This window comes from Pan troglodytes, chromosome 5 (genome assembly GCF_028858775.2).
Source record: "Pan troglodytes isolate AG18354 chromosome 5, NHGRI_mPanTro3-v2.0_pri, whole genome shotgun sequence".
In the NCBI taxonomy this organism is placed as follows: Eukaryota; Metazoa; Chordata; class Mammalia; order Primates; family Hominidae; genus Pan; species Pan troglodytes.
The window spans coordinates 101948071-101967395 of NC_072403.2; the positions used below are offsets into that span (position 1 = coordinate 101948071).

At 43.3% G+C, this 19325-nt stretch overlaps 1 protein-coding gene across 8 annotated transcripts in view; it reads right to left on the bottom strand.

Annotated features, from left to right (window-relative positions):
- Nucleotides 1–19325, bottom strand: part of BACH2 (BTB domain and CNC homolog 2) — a 364684-nt gene that overhangs the window by 17194 nt on the left and 328165 nt on the right. For all 8 annotated transcript variants that reach the window (XM_016956004.4, XM_016956002.4, XM_016956003.4 and 5 more), the window contains one exon: nucleotides 881–2473. In XM_016956004.4, the coding sequence (XP_016811493.1) occupies nucleotides 881–2473 (1593 nt within the window). The remainder of the gene's footprint in view (nucleotides 1–880; nucleotides 2474–19325) is intronic.

Genomic DNA, 19325 nt, shown 5'->3' on the forward strand with positions numbered 1-19325 from the left:
AGACTCTCTCAGGTCTTTCTAGGGAATGTTCATGTTATTGGGGAGGTGGGTCCTCTGCGGGGGCCTCTTCTTTCCTCTCCTTAGTCTTGTGAGTCTTGCTCACGATGTGGCTGCTGTTGCCCCTGTTCCCCTCTTCCAGCAATGGTAAGACACACATGGAGCCTCTGGACATTTTTCCTAGCAAGTACATTGCTTTCAGGGTGGATGAAACTGCTACTCTACCCCACTACTTCTCAAAATGTCTTCCTAGCATTTGAGGGAGCTTGGGAAATGATCCATTATACATTATGTGTGGCTGACTAGGGTGCTTCTGTGATGACCCCAGGAGCGGGATAAACGGTGAGCCTTCCATCACCTTCACTGTGATGGACATGGGGTGGCCCTGGGGTCTTCTGTTGACAAGGAAAATCTAAAAGGTGCTGGGAGAGTGTTGATCTATTTGGTTTCAATCAATCAATCTGGAAAGAGATTCTATATCTTCCTTTACGCTGAACGGGTGAAGGGCAAGGATGAGGGTGATGAACATGGCATCCTTTCAAAGCAGATGTAGGAGGGGGAGAGAGGGAGGAGAAAGAGGGGGGTCTGGAGTGCCTCAGTGTACTTCATGCATTAGACTTCAGTATATTTTTACTCAGCAGCTTGCCTCTGCTTGTCGAGTATTGAGATCCAGATCAAATATCAAGTGCTTTTCTAGGACAGAAGTGGTTAATGTGGAATCACCTTCAGCATCCTGCCTCTGTGGATGGGGAAGGCAGTCTCTCTACTGTCATCTTTAATCTTAGCACGTAAGAACAATGTGGGAGTGGTGGGGGGCAGGGAGTAGTCCAGATAAAGGGCCTAGAGAGTGGGTCACATGCTTGAATTTATGTGGGTTCCCTACCTCCTGGCCCCTGTCCTGCACAGGACACGACTCACTGTCTGCTTCCGAGAACGATCCGGATTCGTCGCTGGAGTTGGTTCCGTAAGACTGCTCACATTTAATTTGGGGCCGCACTTGGTTGTACATTCCATCTCCCATCAGGCCTGGTTCCTGATGTTCTGTGGCAAGGAATCTGGCTCCCTGGGAACAGGGCGAGGAGGAGAACTCACAGAGAGGGAGGCTGCAGGGTGAGCCCCCGCTCCCGTCCTCCGCGTAGGAATAGGAAGAGCAGGAGCTGGAAGTCCTGGTCCTGGTCTCCAAGGGGGGTGAGCGAGGGCAGACTTTGATTGGCACCGGGCAGCTGGTGTTGGGCCGCATCCTTCCTGGCAAGTGGTCGGCCATCAGCCCACCGTGGGAGTAGGCCTGCGAGCTGGGGAGGGACTGGCCAGCTCCCACCCACAGACCCTTTGGCACCGGCTCAGAGAGGTCTTTGTCCAAACTGCTCACCCCAGAATAAGAATGCACCGAGGTGCTCACTTGGTCACAAGCGCTGGAGGAGAAGATCACGCTCCTCCGGTCCAGCTCTCCCTCCTGTTTACAGAGAGCCTCCAACCCAGGCCCCCTGAGGGGCGACCCCATGGTGAAGTTGGACACCTCCTTCTGGCCCACGTGGGGCTGTCCATAATTCCCTGTGAAAGGGGTGTAGTCAGTTTTAAGGTCACCCTGAGTGATCCCCTTGTCAAAAGGGCAGGCTGCACTCCTGGCAAAGTGCTGCTGAGACGTACTGGGCAGGCCAGACAGCTCCACACTTTTCGTTATGCTGAACAGAGACCTTAAGCAGGAGGGCGAGGCCACGCTCCTGGATCTCTCCAGGCAGGCGGCCCCAGCTGGGGCCGTGGGGGTAGGGGCAGGGCTGGGCTGTTTCCGGTCCATCTCGACATCCCCCGCTCTGTCCTTGGCGTCAGGCTCATCTCCAGACAGGCAGAGCGTGATGCTCTCTTCCTCATTCTCTTCACTGGGCGGCTCACTTTTAATCTGCCCCCTGGCAAGCCCCGGCTTGAGGCTGTTGCTAGAGTTATCTTCCCGGAATGTGCTTGCAAAACCTGAGGTACTGTGTGATGATGCATTATAGACATTCTTGGTACATGCAAGCTGGTATTTCTTGTATCTGGGGTACTGCGTTAACGCGTCCTTTTCTGAGCTCTCCTTGGTGTCTGTGGGCACGTCAGGCTCGGGCAGCAGGGCTTCTTCCTTCTCTGCTACGGGGATGGCGGCGGCCTCAAAGCTGATGGGCTCTGGAAGCATCTGGTCCCTGGGGCAAGCCATCTTGGCCGTCTCTGAATCCATCGTCTCCTCCTCTTCATCCTCCTCCTCTCCTGCAGAGTTCTCGCAGTCCTCGTGTGGGCGCTGGCACGCAGCATCCTTCCGGCACACAAACAGGCCATCCTCACTGTTCAGGAGCTGGGTCTGCAGGAAGCTGAAGCAGGAGTCCTCGAGGTTGTGCATGCGCAGGAACTCAGCACAGCGGATGACCTCGCGGATGTTTTCTCTGCTGAGTAACAGCTTGGCAGTGTAGGCAAACTGTAACAGCGGCCCAAAGCCCCTGGCCGTGACCTGCAAAACAAACAAGGAAATCGCCAACATTACCATCAGCACTGCTATTGTCCCGAATCCCTCAACTGAAGCAAGATAACCAGACAGTGCTAATGTCCCAGAATAAAGACTGCAAAGGGGCAGTTAATCTTGTAGTACTGGGTCAGCAATGATTCTGCTTCCAATAATTAGTGCCTGTCTCGTGCATGCCACTGTTGTACTCCATCACAGCACAGGCAGAATTGAAAATCACCAGGGTCAAGTGGCTAAACAAGATGACAACGGGTTCAGTGTTTACACTAATGAAATATCCTGGCAAAAATGCACGGTGACAATGGGGAGCCTATTAATTTCCCTCCCAATCAGTCCTGTTGAGAGCCATTCTACACGAGGCGGGAGTGTTGTGACACTTCTTGCAGCTTGCTGGAGCCCAAGAGAGCCTTAACGTTTTCTTGTCAACCACAAAAATGGCAATGTGGCCCTGCAAAAAACTAACTCCAGGGAGTTGTAAAAATAGGTTTTCCTCACTTACAATGTTAAAAGAGACATTAAAACAACTCCTGTTTTGCTCATCCATCACAGTTTCTACTTGAGACTTTCGGTCATCATGTCCTACCTGATCTTATGATGATGATGATCTCATTATCTCACCAGAGATGACAACAATCAAAAGTGGTGTGCTCAAGACGAAATCAACCCCTGGCCCATAATGAATGGGGGTTGCAGAGTTAAATAAACCGGCTCTCATTTAAATGGTTGAAGCTGCTGAGTGGCACAGGGTATGGGCTATTCCTTCCCTAATTATTAGCAGCAGCTTTGCCATGCAGCTGTCTTTTTTTCCTGGTAAATCTTCAGGGGCTAAGCCTACTGTCATTTGCTGCTTATCTGTTATATTTTACAAAGATTGAAAGTGTGCTATTTATGCACAGCTTGCATATGCACACAAACACGTGTGTGCCCACACGCATGCCTGCTCACACACAATGACTTAGACAATTAAGAATATGTTGCCTAAGGCCAATTGTTTTTTCAGATGGAAATGAATTAAACTTGCTGGTGTTCATCAGGGTAAGCTTCCTTACCCTGCACATAAAACCACACATCCTCTAGGTTCTTGCAAGCACTGCTGACCACACAGGAAGGTGAGGCATGTCTACAAATCCTGTACAAATCAAATGAAAGCAGCAATCATGGGGTCCTTGCTAGAGGCTATGGTAGCAGTGATACAAAATTTTAGTGGGGGGAGTGAGTGCACAGCAAGGTGACCTGGTAAACTTTGTAGCTGACTTCTGTGTGTATTAAACTCACTGCAGCATACAGAGCCAAAATTCTTGCAAGGACCTGTAACTGATGTTCAAGATTCAACCTGGACATTCACTCCTTTGGGAGTGCTCTCCAGTCCTCTTAGAGAGAATGAATGACACTGTCCTCTCAGCTCTCATAGCCAGATGAGGAGACGTGCTAGATTCTCCAGGGCAGCACTGATTTCATATCATTGCATTCTTTCCAGTAAGGGAAATTTCTTAGACATGTAACTGAACGGGATTTTAATTGTTAATCTTTTTAAAGTACTCAAGTAAGATTCCATATTAAATTTTTCTGTCAGATGATGAGTCCAGAGATATTTGGTTAAAAAAACAAAACAAAAAGCCATGACTGCTAGACCCACATTATAAATTCTATATGGGCAATCACTGCCATCTCCCTTTTATTATACCTAATTGTGCCTGTTTCTACCATAAGACAGCAAGCTCCTTCAGATCAGGAATGGTTTTGTCTGTCTTTGTAAACTTGCATCTAATCTAACCTGGGGTCTCTCACATGGTAAATACTTGTTAAAAGCTTGTATGTTACCGAATATGTCATGAGTCGAACTGTGTCCTAACATACTACTACTGTGTACGCAAGGTGACAACACAGTGTGTTTAGAGGGTGTTGTCTCAAGTTACTTTTGGAGCAAGACATCATGTAAACCAACTAACTGAACCGATCAACTGATCAAAGGCAGGCAGGCAAGGGTCTTTGTTTGCCCCGTGTCACAGTACCAGTATTAAAAAGGAGGTCTGACCGACACTTTTGTATCCTGCTAAGCTGACATGGTAATAGGTTCAGCAAATGTAGTACTGACAATACATCTGTTTTATGTCCTTTTCTTCCAGGAATCTTTAAAAGAAAGTAAAAAAGCAAGGAAATGTGTATTTATAGGTAACTGAAGAAGATGACAAGAATGTCACATGACCTATTCCTTTACTGCCACATGGCTCCACCACAAAGAAAGAAATGGTGACATCAATGCAGAGTTGACCCCTGCCCTCGTAATGATCCTATGCTCCTCTGTAATGTGCCAGTTGCCAAAAGGGTGGATAAGACACTTCGTGAGTTTTGGCAAAGGTGCTCACTATATGGGAAATGTAGGAAACTAATTTCAATGCTATTTATACTGTTCACACAGTTTTTAAAAATTATTATTATACTTTAAGTTTTAGGGTACATGTGCATAATGTGCAGGTTAGTTACATATGTACACATGTGCCATGCTGGTGTGCTGCACCCATTAACTCGTCATTTAGCATTAGGTATATCTCCTAATGCTATCCCTCCCCCCTCCCCCCACCCCACAACAGTCCCCAGAGTGTTCACACAGTTTTTCTCATACTCCCATCCTTATCACCATTTTTTTTTTTGATGCTGTAGGTCTAAGTAAGCCTTACCACTATCTTCCACTGTGGCCTCTTGTAAAGAAAATTTCTAAAGAAGCCAGGGACATCCATGGGGATCTATAGATCAGGAAGCAGTACTGGGAGTCACCCTCTGCCACATGGCTGCAAGAGCTGGAGAAAGCATCTCCGCTCAGGGAAGAGCTGATGCTTAAATGTATGAATTGGACCAAGGATGTGAATGAGCAAAGTCTCCACATCACAAATCAATGGCACTCCTTAGATCACTGAGGCTTAGGAGACTTGCTGAGCTTGAAATGATCGTCATATGGTCATGAAAGAGTCATAGATAAAAAACCTGGTTTGTGAACTGTCACTTAAGCCCAAGGGCAGAGGAAATGGTGTCCTCACCATGAAAGTTCAAGAGCTCATAACTAGCTCTTCTCCCATTCTGGTTTCAGTCCTGCTTTGTCATATTTAAGTCTGCAAGATTTTGCTCAGCTTCTGTGTGTGAGGCTTTGTTTGGTGAGCCAGAATGACCATTTACCAAGTATCTCCTAGTGCCCAGCACTGTGCTCTTGTAACGCCCTGCAAGGCAGGCATGACTGCCCTTATTCTGTAGATAAGGAAACTATGAAGCAGGGAGGTGAAGGAGTTTATCCATGGTCAGTGCTAGTCAGTGGAGAGCTAGGATTCCAAACCAAGTCCAGTCTGTTTCTTCTTCTGTGCTCAGTGGTGTGAGGGAAGGATATGTGCAGGACTCAGGCCTGTGCTCAAGAGATCTAAGATTTAGCTTTGTAGAAGAGGTACAAATGATGAAAAGTTTACTAAGTAACAATGTAAGCAAGTCAACAATGGAAAAGCCATTGCAAGATTATATGAGTAGTCGTCAACTGAGAAATCCAGACAAGTTCAGGATAGGAGACTACTGAGGCTGAGGGGACTAGCAAGGGGGCCCCTTGAACACTTTTGTCAGCACACCTTGAGTGTCTGCTCTAGGTCAAGGGTTGCTTTGATATGATGGCTACTTTCTGAACTGTCACAAGGGTCCCTCCCAGGAACCCATCTCTGGTCTACTTTCGGCAGTGGTAATTGCTCCAGATACACAAAACAGAAAGCAAGTGCCCATCACACCTGCCAGCAAGTGTTACAACAGGCAGAGGCTTTCTAAATACTGGCTTAGCCTCCATCTTGAGAAGGTGGCACTGTCTACCCATTTTTAGGGACCATTTAAATTCATTCATTATACTCAGAAGGCAAATATTCAGGTACCAGTGAAAAGCTGTATGTTCATGAAACTGTGACCACAAGTCTGCATTGTTACTTACTTTTTGTTCTTAACAAATAAGGCTCTAATAATGGGAAAAAATAAGAGGGGGTGGGAGGTGGAGAATTACACACAAAACTAACAACTCATAAAATGGTATTTTAAAAAGTAATGATCATAAAGTTAAAATGGAATGAAGTGGCTATAAATAGAAGAATAGTTCCAATTCACTGATGTTAATGGAGTTGCATCTCTCTGCTCTAAGCAGACCCATCTAGGCTAAAATCCACTGGTCAGCAGTGGCCTCAAGGTATGAGAAACAAATGCAAAATATGGTGTTAGGGACAACTTGGGATAACAGTCCTGCATTTTGAACGAAAATATTTTGAATGCCTCATTTCGAAGAACATTTTTTCACTGCACTTAAATATGTAACTACCTGGTCTCATACTGTGCAATACTCATTCTGATACAGATGAGATGGGATCACACACTGGGGCCAGAATACAGTGTGCCATGTCGGGGCGAGACGTCGGAGAAGGCAGAAAGTTAACCCTCCAACCTCCCACAGACTGCTTCCTAGGAGGCGATGACCTCAGCTAGCAGTTGGCACATAATTGGTTCAACCCTGAAAGAAATAAGGCCAGGGTAACCGTGTCCGATGGTGCAAGTCAACATGCTGACAATGTGTTGAAATTTGACCCACTGTAACTATGACCCTTAATCCTTTATTCCATTGGATTCTAACATATCATCTCTCTGCTGAAAGGAAGATGGGCTGATGAAAACTTAATTCGTAGAGAAAGTTTGGGCACTGTTTGCAAAGCTGGGGAGCTCAGTGTTTGTTTTGGGGGGCTCAGTGTTTCATGAGACATCCATTTTGCTGCAGGACAGAGTTTATGAGGATACTTATAACGGTTCCATCTCTGGACTATGACAGGGATGAGGCAGTCAGCCTTCAGGCATTTATTGAAAATAGGGTTTGAGGATTTTTGAGACTTGGAACATCATTCTCTACATAAGCTACATGACTAAGGTGTCTCCAGTTGGTTTTGGCAGTATATACACATGGCTGTAGCATTGAGCCCATCTGCAGAAGGCTGATCAGATGAATCCGGAGGACAGGTGACTGCTCCCTGGGAGAGGGCTGGCACGCTTCTCAAGGTCCCTTAATGACAACTTCACAAAAAAGGGAAACTTACATCTTCAGCAACACCATGCACACTTTCCTGATGAAGCTGAATCTCTTACACACTGCAGGAACCAGGAAGATAAAGGTAATGAACCCCTGCCCAAGGGCTTTTTAAAACGCTAGACCACTGACAACCCCTCTGGGTTGTATTTGCACAGCAAGGCACTTGTCAAATGATGAAAGCAATGCTGGTGACAATTAACTCTCCCTTCCCACTCTCTTACTGCACTGCAACCCACTCTGCAGGATGAAAACTTACTTAGTGATCAGGCATCACTCCTCATCTTAATTTTCTATAATTCATATCCACATTATCACATTCTTCTTCCAAAGCAGCATGCTAGACATTTAGAAAGTATTTGTTAAATTAATTCACCTTACTATTTCAACAAAGCTTCTGGTTATTTTAGTATTAATTTTTATTTTATCTATTTTTACAGACAGGGTCTCCCTATGTTGCCCAGACTTGTCTTGAACTCCTGGGCTCAAGGGATCCTCCTGCCTCAGCCTCCCAAAGTACTAGGATTACAGGCGTAAGCCACCACATCTGGCCTCGTATTAATTTTATTTATTTATTTACTGACAGGGTCTCATACTGGTTGTCCAGGCTGGAGTGCAGTGGCATGATCTTGCCACTTACTGCAGCCTCAACTTTTGGGGCTCAGGTGATTCTCCCAACTCAGCCTCTTGAATAGCTGGGACTATCGGCATATACCACTATGCCCAGCTAATTTTTGTATTTTTAGTAGAGACGGGGTTTCACCATGTTGCCCAAGTGGTCTCAAACTCCTGGACTCAAGCAATCCGTCTATTTTGACCTCCCAAAGTATTGGGATTACAAGTGTTAGCCATTGTGCCTGGGCAATCTTATTATGAATTTTAGATAGAGCTTATTTTGTGTTCTATTCCTAAGGTAATAATATAAAAACTAAATCAACATTGAAATTGATTTATACATATATCATTTCATATGGTGGTCCTTTTAGCTAAAGAAAATCATTATTTGTCTTAGTGAATATGTCTTAAAACATAAACAGAGTGTCTTTTCTCTCCTGTGCAGGTTTGAACTTGGATCTGCAGCCATAATGTAAAAATCCTTCCCCTATTTGTAAGTTTTACTCCTGAGACTCTATCTGATCATTCAGTCACTTATAATTTTTTTGTTTACTAATTTTATTTTATTTTTTAGAGATGAGGTCTCACTATGTTGTCCAGGCTGGCCTCGAACTCCTGGGCTCAAGCCATTTTCCTGCCTCAGCCTCTCAAAGTGCTGGGATTACAGGCATGAGCCACTGTGTCCATCCATACTCATTTTTTCATTCTCCAACGATGTGCTAGGCACTCACTGTGTACTATGCAAGGTCTGGGGACTCCACTTTCTTGGATTCAAGTCTCAGCTCTGCTGTCTACCAGCTGTGTCACTTGGGCTGGTTACGTAACCTTTCTGTGCTTTAGTTTCTCTATGCTTTAGTTTCTACAACTGTAAGACAGGGATACTGACAGTGCCTGCCTTGTAGTAAAACCTTTGGAACAGGATCTGGCATTAAGTAACAACCAGTATTATTGCTATTGCTACAAATATGAATAAAACACCACCTTTTTCTCCAAGGAGCTAACAAGTGACTGGGGAGACAGATGTTCAATATAAATGTTTACAGTGTCACCTGAGTATGTAACAGAGGTATTTGCAGGATGCTGGGAGGACAGGGCTGGAGCAGTAACTGCTAAGGGAATTAGTGTAAGGCTACTTAGAGGAGGTAACACTTGCCAAGTGTTGAGGGCTGAGTTGAAGTTCTTCAGAATAAGTAAAAGAAAGGCATGTCTCACTCCCTCATCATCTTCCGGCTTTTCCTCAAATGCCATTTTCTCACTGAGACCTTTCCTGGTCCTCTATTCACAATTGCCCTCCCCTACCACAAAACCAGAACTGGCTAGATGGTTTGCAGGGCCTAGTGCAAAATGAAAATGTTAGCCTCTTGTTCAGAGATTAAGAATTTCAAGAGACAAGAGAACATTAAACAAAGTGCAGGACCCCTCTGAGCATGGGGCCCTGTGCAATTAGTTGCACAGGTTTTATGCTCATGAAGCTGGCCCTGTCAATAACACATGCATGCACAAGTGCACACACACACACACACACACACACACACACACAGTTACCTATTCCCTGCAGTTGAAATGGACTCCCTGATTTGAGGAGGGGGTGATAGCATCCCAGGGTGGAGGTCAAACAGTAGAACACCATTTGACTTCAACTTTGGGCTGAAAAACATGGTCAGCCCACCAAGGTACTTTTTGATTAGTAAAAAAACGAAAATCATGTAGGCTCAGTGAGCAAAGGCCTGACTCGAATCCCCATGATAGAGAGTCATGACTTGAATCAGTTAATAGACTCAGACTCCCTGCAATTATTCTCAGGAATTCTTGAGGACAGACCCTACCATAACCCACATTTTTGCTATGATTTCTCCTGTCACAGGGTTTTCAGAAATGTACTTGTAGTTTTTCCTAAATCATGACTCAATACAAACTTTTTAAATTAAAAAACATCTAAAAAAATTATTCAGAAACTGTTGAGGCCAGAACCAAAACTATTATCACTCTCTCTGTGCGTGTGTATCTCTGTAACACTACTTTAATACAACTTAATTACCTTAATACAAACATAACTGGAAAATTGAAATAGTCCTTACCAACTACTAATTTTGACTTCTATTATTTGACTGAATTTTAGTTTGATGTTGTAAACTCATATGTTGGTTATTTACTATTGTCTCTCGGACTCACATCCACTCTTCTCATATTTCCCTCTTGCTGAGGCTGGGAGTTCAAAAACTCTTGTTTCCTAGGCTCTTTTGCTGGTTGACTTATTATCGGACCTGCCAACAGGTGCACAGGTGGGTGAGCTCAGAAGGTGGGAGGCATGAAGACGCTGTGGCTCCTTCTGTCTCTTGCTCTGTTTATCTTTCCTTTCTTGGCGGTGTGTTCTGGAAGTGGCTGCATCCCTGACTCTGTGGTGGAGTGTCCGGAAGGGGCTGTCTGCCCCACAGCTGCAGCTCCCGAGGCACCTGCCCCTCCACCATGCTCACAGGTCCCTTTCATCCCCTCCAGCCCTAGGAGCGGTAGATACTTTCTGCGGTCATTAATCATTAGGTTAGCTCTCCTTCCCTTTTCTGTTCTTCCAGTTTTCCAACACCTGTGTAACCAATTTCCTGTTTTATAGCCCCTCAATTTGAAACACCTGGCATGGTTTCTAGTTCCCTGACTTAACAATCCAATTTACAGACAAGGAGGCCAAGGCCCAGAAAGGTGAAGGGATTTACCCAAAGTCACAGGGCTGCCTGGCCAGGGCTCAACTCAAGTCTTCCGACCGCAGAGTTCAACTCTCACGCTCCCTTTCTACCTGTTGCTGTTTCTCTGAAGTGAACTAGGAAAGAAATGCTATTTCATATGGAAACATGTTATTGTAAATTTTATTACTCTCTCTAAAATATTGTTTTATATAGCTCTATCCAAAGAAGTCTGGCCAATTGGATGCAGTACATCTTTTGGTATGCAGAAGGTGAATCTCATAATTGGTTCTATTTTTCCAGTGTCTGGATTCCTCCTGAAGAATGAAGATAACTGCTGTGTCCCTTTCCTGCTCAATGAAACTCTGCAAATCCTACGAAGCCCTTTTACCACATGGGGATTTGGTAAATTATCAGGCCTAGCTAAGTATTGATCCTTAGAATCTAGAAGACAAAGCAGAAATGCCCTTCTGGCGGGGTGCCACATGGCACCAGAGCTTTGTTCCACAGTGGAATGGCAGTCGGATGAAGCTGATGTCTAGGGGGAGCGTTACGTGTCCCCTCTCTGTGATAGTCGGCTCAGAATGATTATGGGGCTATATAATGGCTGAAACTGCCCCTTAGGTATTTCTTTGGTTGTTTCAAGGTTGATGAGAACAGGAGAAGGTCCCAAAAGCAAACATTCCATATTGTCTTTCCTGAGAACTGGCGACACCTTGGGTATGTGGAACCTTCGTTTCAACTGGGTGGTTTTGCCCATCTCATCTCACCTCCTTCATATGTGGCGCTCATAATTTTCCCATTCAGGTATAGATGGTTATATTTCCTAGGTTAGTGACAGGCAAAAGTCATATATGATACAGATACAAGGAACTATATTCATATTTACCCTAAAAGCATACGGTGAAAACAGAAAATCTCCCTTCTGAAAGATTATAAAATGAAGTTCACAGAATAATTTTTAAAAATCCAATTTCAATACAAGTGTAGGTCTTAAAATAGATATGAAATAGTAGTAACGTTTCACGTTTTTCAGTGTAAAATAAAAGTGAAAAGCATCCCACTCACTGGTAATGAAGTAGTAAAACCTGCATCAAGGTTTATGGTTTCATTCGAAAAACTGCCTCCAAAAGAAAATTATTTTTAAAAAGAAGATTTAGAAAAAATTACCTAATTTCCATTTTAAATGACCCTCTCCCCATTCCAGAAACCAATGATTTTCCTAGGTGAGAATTTCTTGACTCAAGCTCTGGTTTCACCCTCTCAACCCCTCTAGTCATTTCAAACCAACTATGAACCACTTGATCTTCAACCAGAAAATACAAAACATTTTTGAAGGCTTCCAGTGATGAGAAGTTTGGCCCCTCATTAGCACCTTCTAATGATTCTTCATGTTAAGTTTCAGGAATGGAAGTTTTGGCTTAGTCAGTTATGAGTTCTTACACCTTTCTTGTTACTCTCCTCTGAACCACATTGCCTGCGACTACCCCCCTGGCAGATATCTGGATTGAATAAATGCTCCAATCATTGGTACAGAGGACACACTATCACCTCTCTCTGTCTATATCCTATTTTCTAGAAATGCTCAGATTTCACTGTCACTTATTATTTACAATTAACATCTCTGAGCTTATTTCCTCCCAGTATCTATTGATAAGCCATGTGTCCATTTTAAACTTGCAAAATCAAATTTTTGACCCAAGAGTGTGTACTTGTCTAGATACTCAGAAATCATTCCTATTATAAAAACTACTATTCAGTCAAATTTTTAAAGATCCACTTTCTTCTCTTTATTTTGCAAATTACGATGCAATTTCTGATCTCTAGTCTTTTGACGCTTTCCTTAGCTCCACAGTCCCTGAAAGATTTTGACCATAGCAAGTTGTATCATAATCATATCTATTATTCCCCCTGCAGTTTGGAGGCTTTACTTCATCCAGTCTGGGAGCTTAGCATTTTCTTTTTGTTCATCTACCTAGGGCTTCCTTTCCCTTTTCCAAGTTTTTTCTCACTTTTCAGTCTTATGGTCATTCATTCAGTCATTCTCCTTGACGCACAATATAAAATTAACCCTGGGCTCTTTGCCATCCTCAGTACTACACAGTCAGCCCCGATGAGCAGCTGTTGGTTCCCTCATCTTTACGCTCCAAAGAGAACCACAAATTCATTTTTGTTTTCTGTGGTCCTCTTCGAAAGGTCTCCACTCATTTTGGGCTTGAGTTTTCTTGAACGCCTTATTTGTGGTTCCATACATGTTCCTATAGTTGTTCGTGTTTTTCCAGTGTTTAAAATAAAACTCTGAATGAAAAAGAACTGCTGGCACAATTTACCCTCCTTTTTCAAGAAAAGGGTCCTCATGTGAACTTTGTTTTGGACACTTCTAGCCCTCCTGAATCATCTTTCCCCACAGATGCATAATTTCTACCTTTTTCTTATTAACATAAAAACCTGTTTAAAAATGTCTTGAACCCAAAATTATAAAACTCTAGAAGAAAACATGGGGGAAAAGCTTCATGTCATTGGACTTGGTAATGAGTTCTTGGATATGACACCAAAAGCACAAGAAACAAAAGCAAAAATGAACAAATGGGACTATATCAAACTTAAAATCTGACTCTATCAAAGGACACAATCAAAGTAAAAAGGCAACTCATGGAATGGGAGGGAATATTTGTAAATCATATACCTAATAAAGGGTTGATATATAAAGAACCCCTATGTAAAGAACTCTCATTTAAAGAACTCCTACAACTCCCAACAGCAAAATATAAAATAACCCAACTAAGAAGCAGGCAAAGGACTTGAATAGACATTTCTCCAAAGACATACAAATAGCCAACAAACATATGAAAAGATGCTCAACGTCACTAATTAACAGAGAAATAAAAATTAAAACTACAATGAGATCTCACCTTACACCCACTGGGATGACTACTACCAAAAAAACAGAGTAACAAGTGTCAGCGAGGCCGTGGAGAAATTGAAATCCTTGTGCACTGTTTTATTTTTTATTTTTCTTGCTTGTTTTTGTTTTTAAGACAGGGTCTCACTCTGTCACCCAGGCTGGAGGGCAGTGACATGATCATAGTTCACTGCAAGCTCAACTTCCCAGGCTCAAGTGCTCCTCCCATCTCAGCTTCCCAAGTAGCTGGGACAGGAGGCACATACTGTCATGCCCGGTTAATTTCTTATTTTTGTAGAGACAGAGTCTTGCCATGTTGCCCAGGCTGGTCTTGAACTCCTGGGCTCAAGTGATTCTCCTGCCTCGTTCTCCCAAAGTGCAGAAATGACAGGTGTGAGTCACTGCATTTGGCCCTTGTGCATTGTTGAAAAGATTGCAAAATAGTGCAACTGCTATGGAAAACAGTATGAAGGTTCCTTAAAAAATGGAACTACCATATGATCCAGCAAACCCAGTTCAGGGGATATTTTCAAAAGAATCCAAAGCAGGGTCTTAAAGAGGTGTTTGTACACTCATGTTCACAGCAGCATTATTCACAATAGCCAAGAAGTGAAAGCAACCCAAATTTCCATTAATGAGTGACTGGATCAACAAAATGTGGTAGATACATACAACGGACTCTCAGCCTTAAAAGGAAGAAAATCCTGTCACGTGTTCTAACAGGGATGAACCTTGAGGACATTATGCTAAGTGAATTAAACTAATCATAAAAAGAAACTTCTGTGTGATTCCACTTATATGAGGCATTGAAAAGTAGTCACATTCATAGAAACAGAAAGTGGAATGGCGTTTATCAGGGGCTAGGGGGAAGAAAAAGAGGGGGAGTTGTTTAATGAGTACAGAGTTTTGGATTTTCCAAGATGAAAAAATTTTGGAGATCTGTTTCACAACAATGTGAATACTTAAGAGTACTGAACTTATTTAACACTACTGAACTGTACACATAAAAATGTATGGTAAATTTTATGTTATGTGTTTTTAAAATCACAATAAAAAAGGTCTTGAAATATTTTGGACTGTATAAAATCTTCTTTGACTTCATGTTCTTTAAGATGATACTGCCGCTTTCTTCTAAAGATCCTCTCATGTGTACTCTTATTAATTCCTTTTAGCCAGATTACGACCCGAATAGCAGTTCTACCTTTGCATCTTCTACTTTCTGGAAGGTGGAATTGCCAATGTGGCAAATCAATAACCACTCAGGTATTCAACTACTGGTCGAGGAGAATTCTGGTAGCTATTTGACCTAATTCTGTACATGGGAATAGGAACATGGAACCTTTAATTGTCCGCCCTATGTTTCTAGATTTGCTTACAGATCTTATTAGATGTAATTCTTTTTTTTTGAGATGGAGTCTCACTCTGTCACCCAGGCTGCAATGTAGTGGCACAATCTCGGCTAACTGCAGCCTCCACCTCCAGGTTCAAGCGATTCTCGTGCCTCAACCTCCCATGTAGCTGGGATTACAGGCGTGTGCCACCGCACCTGGCTAATTTTTTTGTATTTTTAGTAGAGAAGGGGTTTCGCCATGTTGGTCAGGCTAGTCTCGAACTCCTGACCTCAAGTAATCCACCCGCCTGGGCCTTCTGAAGTGCTGGGATTACAGGCATAAGCCACAGTGACTGGCCTAGATATACTTTTGGCTCTGCTTGTCTTTCCAGTGGTTACATTTTTATTTTGAATATGGAATTCCTTCCCATAGCCATATTTCACTGTGATGTCCTTCTGCTTACCAGGTTACTTGGGTTCTCTGAGAAATTCTGTTTATCACTGTGGCAATAATCTCCAAGTCCATTTTTACATTACTCCTGCTTCAACCATGAATAGACATTGGAGACTGTAACTTCTTGATTTATCCCATGATTTACCAAATATTTTACTTTCCTACCAATATCAAACTTGCTGGGTTCTGACATAATTGGTATTATGAGTTAAGCAAGATATTCTTCTCTCTTCCTCCCCACTCCATCACTTTCAATTGAAAGCATGTGCCTTGTACACCCTAGATTCTCAATAACTATTAGTTGAACTAAACTGAGCTAGCCCTAGTACTGCCCACTTGGGCAAGCAATTTGAATCCCTCTTTCGCATGACAATCCATCACATATTTGAAGACATCTGTCATACCTGGTTAGGGAATTTTTTCTTCAAGAACTGAAGTCATATTTTCCATCTGAAATCAGAACTGAAGAACTGACAGATCACACGTCTCTTATGGAAAATATTATTTTCTTCTTGCCTCTGGAAGCAAGTAGCTTGACACACCACTAATCCTCCAATAGCCTTGAGAACCCAGGTGCTACCAGGGGAGGCCCACTGGTCTTTAGCAGGGAAAGCAATCTGACCTTGATACCTGCTGTCATTTGTCCCTTTCATTTGCAAAATAGGAATAAATAGGGACAAGCTGAAGACATGTAGGTAGTTAATATACTTGAAAGGCTTTTGAGAGAAAAGTACTAAAAATTCTGAAGATGTATGTATCAGCTTCTCAAGCAGAGCCCTTTCCTTGGCAATAGAAATGGTGTTACTGTGGCTTACAGAAGGAATAAAGCTACAGAGTATGCCTTATCAGCATGGTTGATACAGCAGCAATGATAGTATTTCTACAGTCTTTAGTCTCTTTCATCTAAGTCCTTTACCAACCATCATGTAACAAGCTGAGATATGCTGACTGGGCTACTCAAAGCTGTACAGTAAGCTGGGATAAAAATCATACATGGAAACCAGACTTTTCGCCAAGGGGACGATACACTTCTGATTTCTCCTCCCTTCTTGTGCTTCTGCAATGGGCTCTGCCAATGGAGAACAGTTAATGCTGATGCAATGCAGGCACCATCTGTGCTCTGTGAGGATTTAAACAGCAGCCATTAACACAAAACCCCATATGTGAATTGGACAATGGCTGCCCTGAAGCTACAGGACTCTCAGATAGAACATACCACTCTGTAGCTTTTAGGGATGCAGAAATTGTTATGATCCAACACCCACGCCCCTGAATTGGAGCATGAAGTCAGGTTTGTCAGTCACCCACTTCCCCTCCCTGCTTCTTAACTGAGTTTGAATCTTTTCTATATGTTATTCCTGTCTGTCAAGGGAGGAAACGAAACGGGAGCCGATACCATCTATCAGCACAGCCATGGGTGCCATTTTTACCTGAAGCCATTGGGTTCTTGTCCTGAAGCTTCCCCCAGGACACCAGGGTTCCAGGCATATAAATGACATCGACAGTGACTGGGAGCAAGCCTTTGCTGGGAAGAGCAGTGTGTCCAGGACTTCAGGTTGCTGGGGCATGAAGGCAGGGTCCCATTTATTTTTAATTTTTGTAGAGTTAGGGGTCTCACTCTGTTGCTCAGGCTGGTCATGAACTTCTGGGCTCAAGCAATCCTCCTTCCTTGGCTTTCCAAAGTGCTAGGATTATAGGCCGGTAGGGTCCTATTTTTGACAATGGTGTCATCTCTGGCAGCAGCAGAGATGCTGAGGCAGGGGAGAAAGAAATTTCTAACAATGACTGGTTGGTTGTGTCCAGTTTCTGTGGGGCTGAAACACGCTTTTCACACCAACACAGGGGATGGTAAGAAAAGGAAGTAAGTCACAGGTGCTTCAGAATGGTACCTTGGAGGCTGTTCTGGGCCATCTATTTTGAACATGGCTTGGGACTGTTATGAAAGACCTCATTATTTATAGCTCGTAACTGGGAAAACACCTTTTCTCCTAGAAATAAAGATATCCAAACTTCCTGAAAATGAACCTTTGGTTTTTGACAAATACCAAGGCTCAAGAACACCAGGTGTTCTTGTTCTGGGTGAATCAAACTATTTCTGAGTATACCTTTAAGGATGTGAGTTAAAGCACCTACAGCATCCTGGGTGTTCCAGTATTTGGATGGAATTTTAGTCACTGAGGTTGCAAATCAGAAACCTAAGAAACCTTAAGGAAAAACAAGCCCTCCAGTTTCCTTGCACTATTAGAGCAAGAAATGTCTGGTTCATGGCAGGGAGGATTCATAGAGCTCATCCACAGTAGTTTAATGGCACCTTCCCAGAGAAGCGTAGCTTTGAAAACCTCAACTAAGCTAGCAGGTGTCTGGATGGCATCGTCATTTCTTTCTTTAACAAGCGTGGGAGGCCAGGGCTTAAGAATCTCTAGGTAGAGGCACCATTGTGGTAAAAATACAGAGACTCAAAGCAAAAGGGAAAACTAATACTGCTTTTATATCCCACTTCTGTGCTCATGAACTCTCCTCTCTGTTGATGCCATCTCTCCTCTCTCCTGCCCCTCCATGATCTCTCTGGATAGTCAATCAAAGGGAGGCTGGAGAGTCTCTGAGTTAATGCTTCTGACATGGACTATGTTTCAAGCAGCAACTCCCTGGTTTAGAAAGCAAACCTGATTCTCTTCTGCCCGGCCTTCCAAATTTCCCCCAAATCTACTCCCTTTTCAGTCTCATCTCCAGTTATCCTCTTGATCCTGACTCCTAGCCTTTTCTTTGACTTACTAGCATTTGCCCAAGCCATGACCACTGCCTAGATGCACTGCTGACTCTACTTCACCAATTCCAACTGTAAAATTCCAACATATGAAAACTGCGGAGGAGAGGGAAGATGGTATCCACCAATGTGGAATGAAAGGGCCAGGGGAAACCCTGGCAAAGGAGGTGGCAATTAAACTGGACCCTCCCTTCTATGACCTGGACAATAAGCACTTGCTTACAGACCATCAGTTTGGGCATTTAATCACAGGAGGGCTGTTTTGCATTGTTATCTGAATATTCCACTGGACCTGTCTTGATTAGAAATTCCTCAAAGTCAAGGACCAAGTCTTACACTTCTTACATGTCCTCTGCATAAATTCTAATAAAATCTGTTAAAAATCTGCATTGTGATGAAAGTGTATTTTTTTAAGAAGGCAATAACATTACATGTTTAGAAAGAATTAACAAAAGGCCATGTTTTCATGCTAGTTGGATGACAGTATTTAAGAAAAGTTAAATTGATAAAACATCATTAGATCACAGAAGGGCTAAAGCCATAAGTATTTTGTGTACATATGAGGCATTTTGCATAAATGTTACTAAATAATCAATGCAAAAAATTTACTTGAGCATTCACTGTGCTGGATGCTGAAGTGAACTTGGAAGAAGCAAAAAATGTAGTTTTAAAAATCTGTCTTGGGCTGGGCACAGTGGTTCACGCCTATAATCCCAGCACTTTGGGAGGCTGAGGCTGGCCAATCACTTGAGGTCAGGAATTCCAGACCAGCCTGACCAACATGGTGTAATCCCATCTCTACTAGAAATACAAACATTAGCTGGGTGTGGTGGCGTATGCCTGTATTCCCAGCTACTTGGGAGGCTGAGGCAGGAAGACTGCTTGAACCTGGGAGGCAGAGGTTGCAGTAAGCTGAGATTGTGCCATTGCACTCCAGCCTGGGTGACAGAATGAGACTCTGTCTCGAAAAATAATAAAAAAAGAATGTGTCTTAAAAATGTAGTCTTTTTGTTTTTT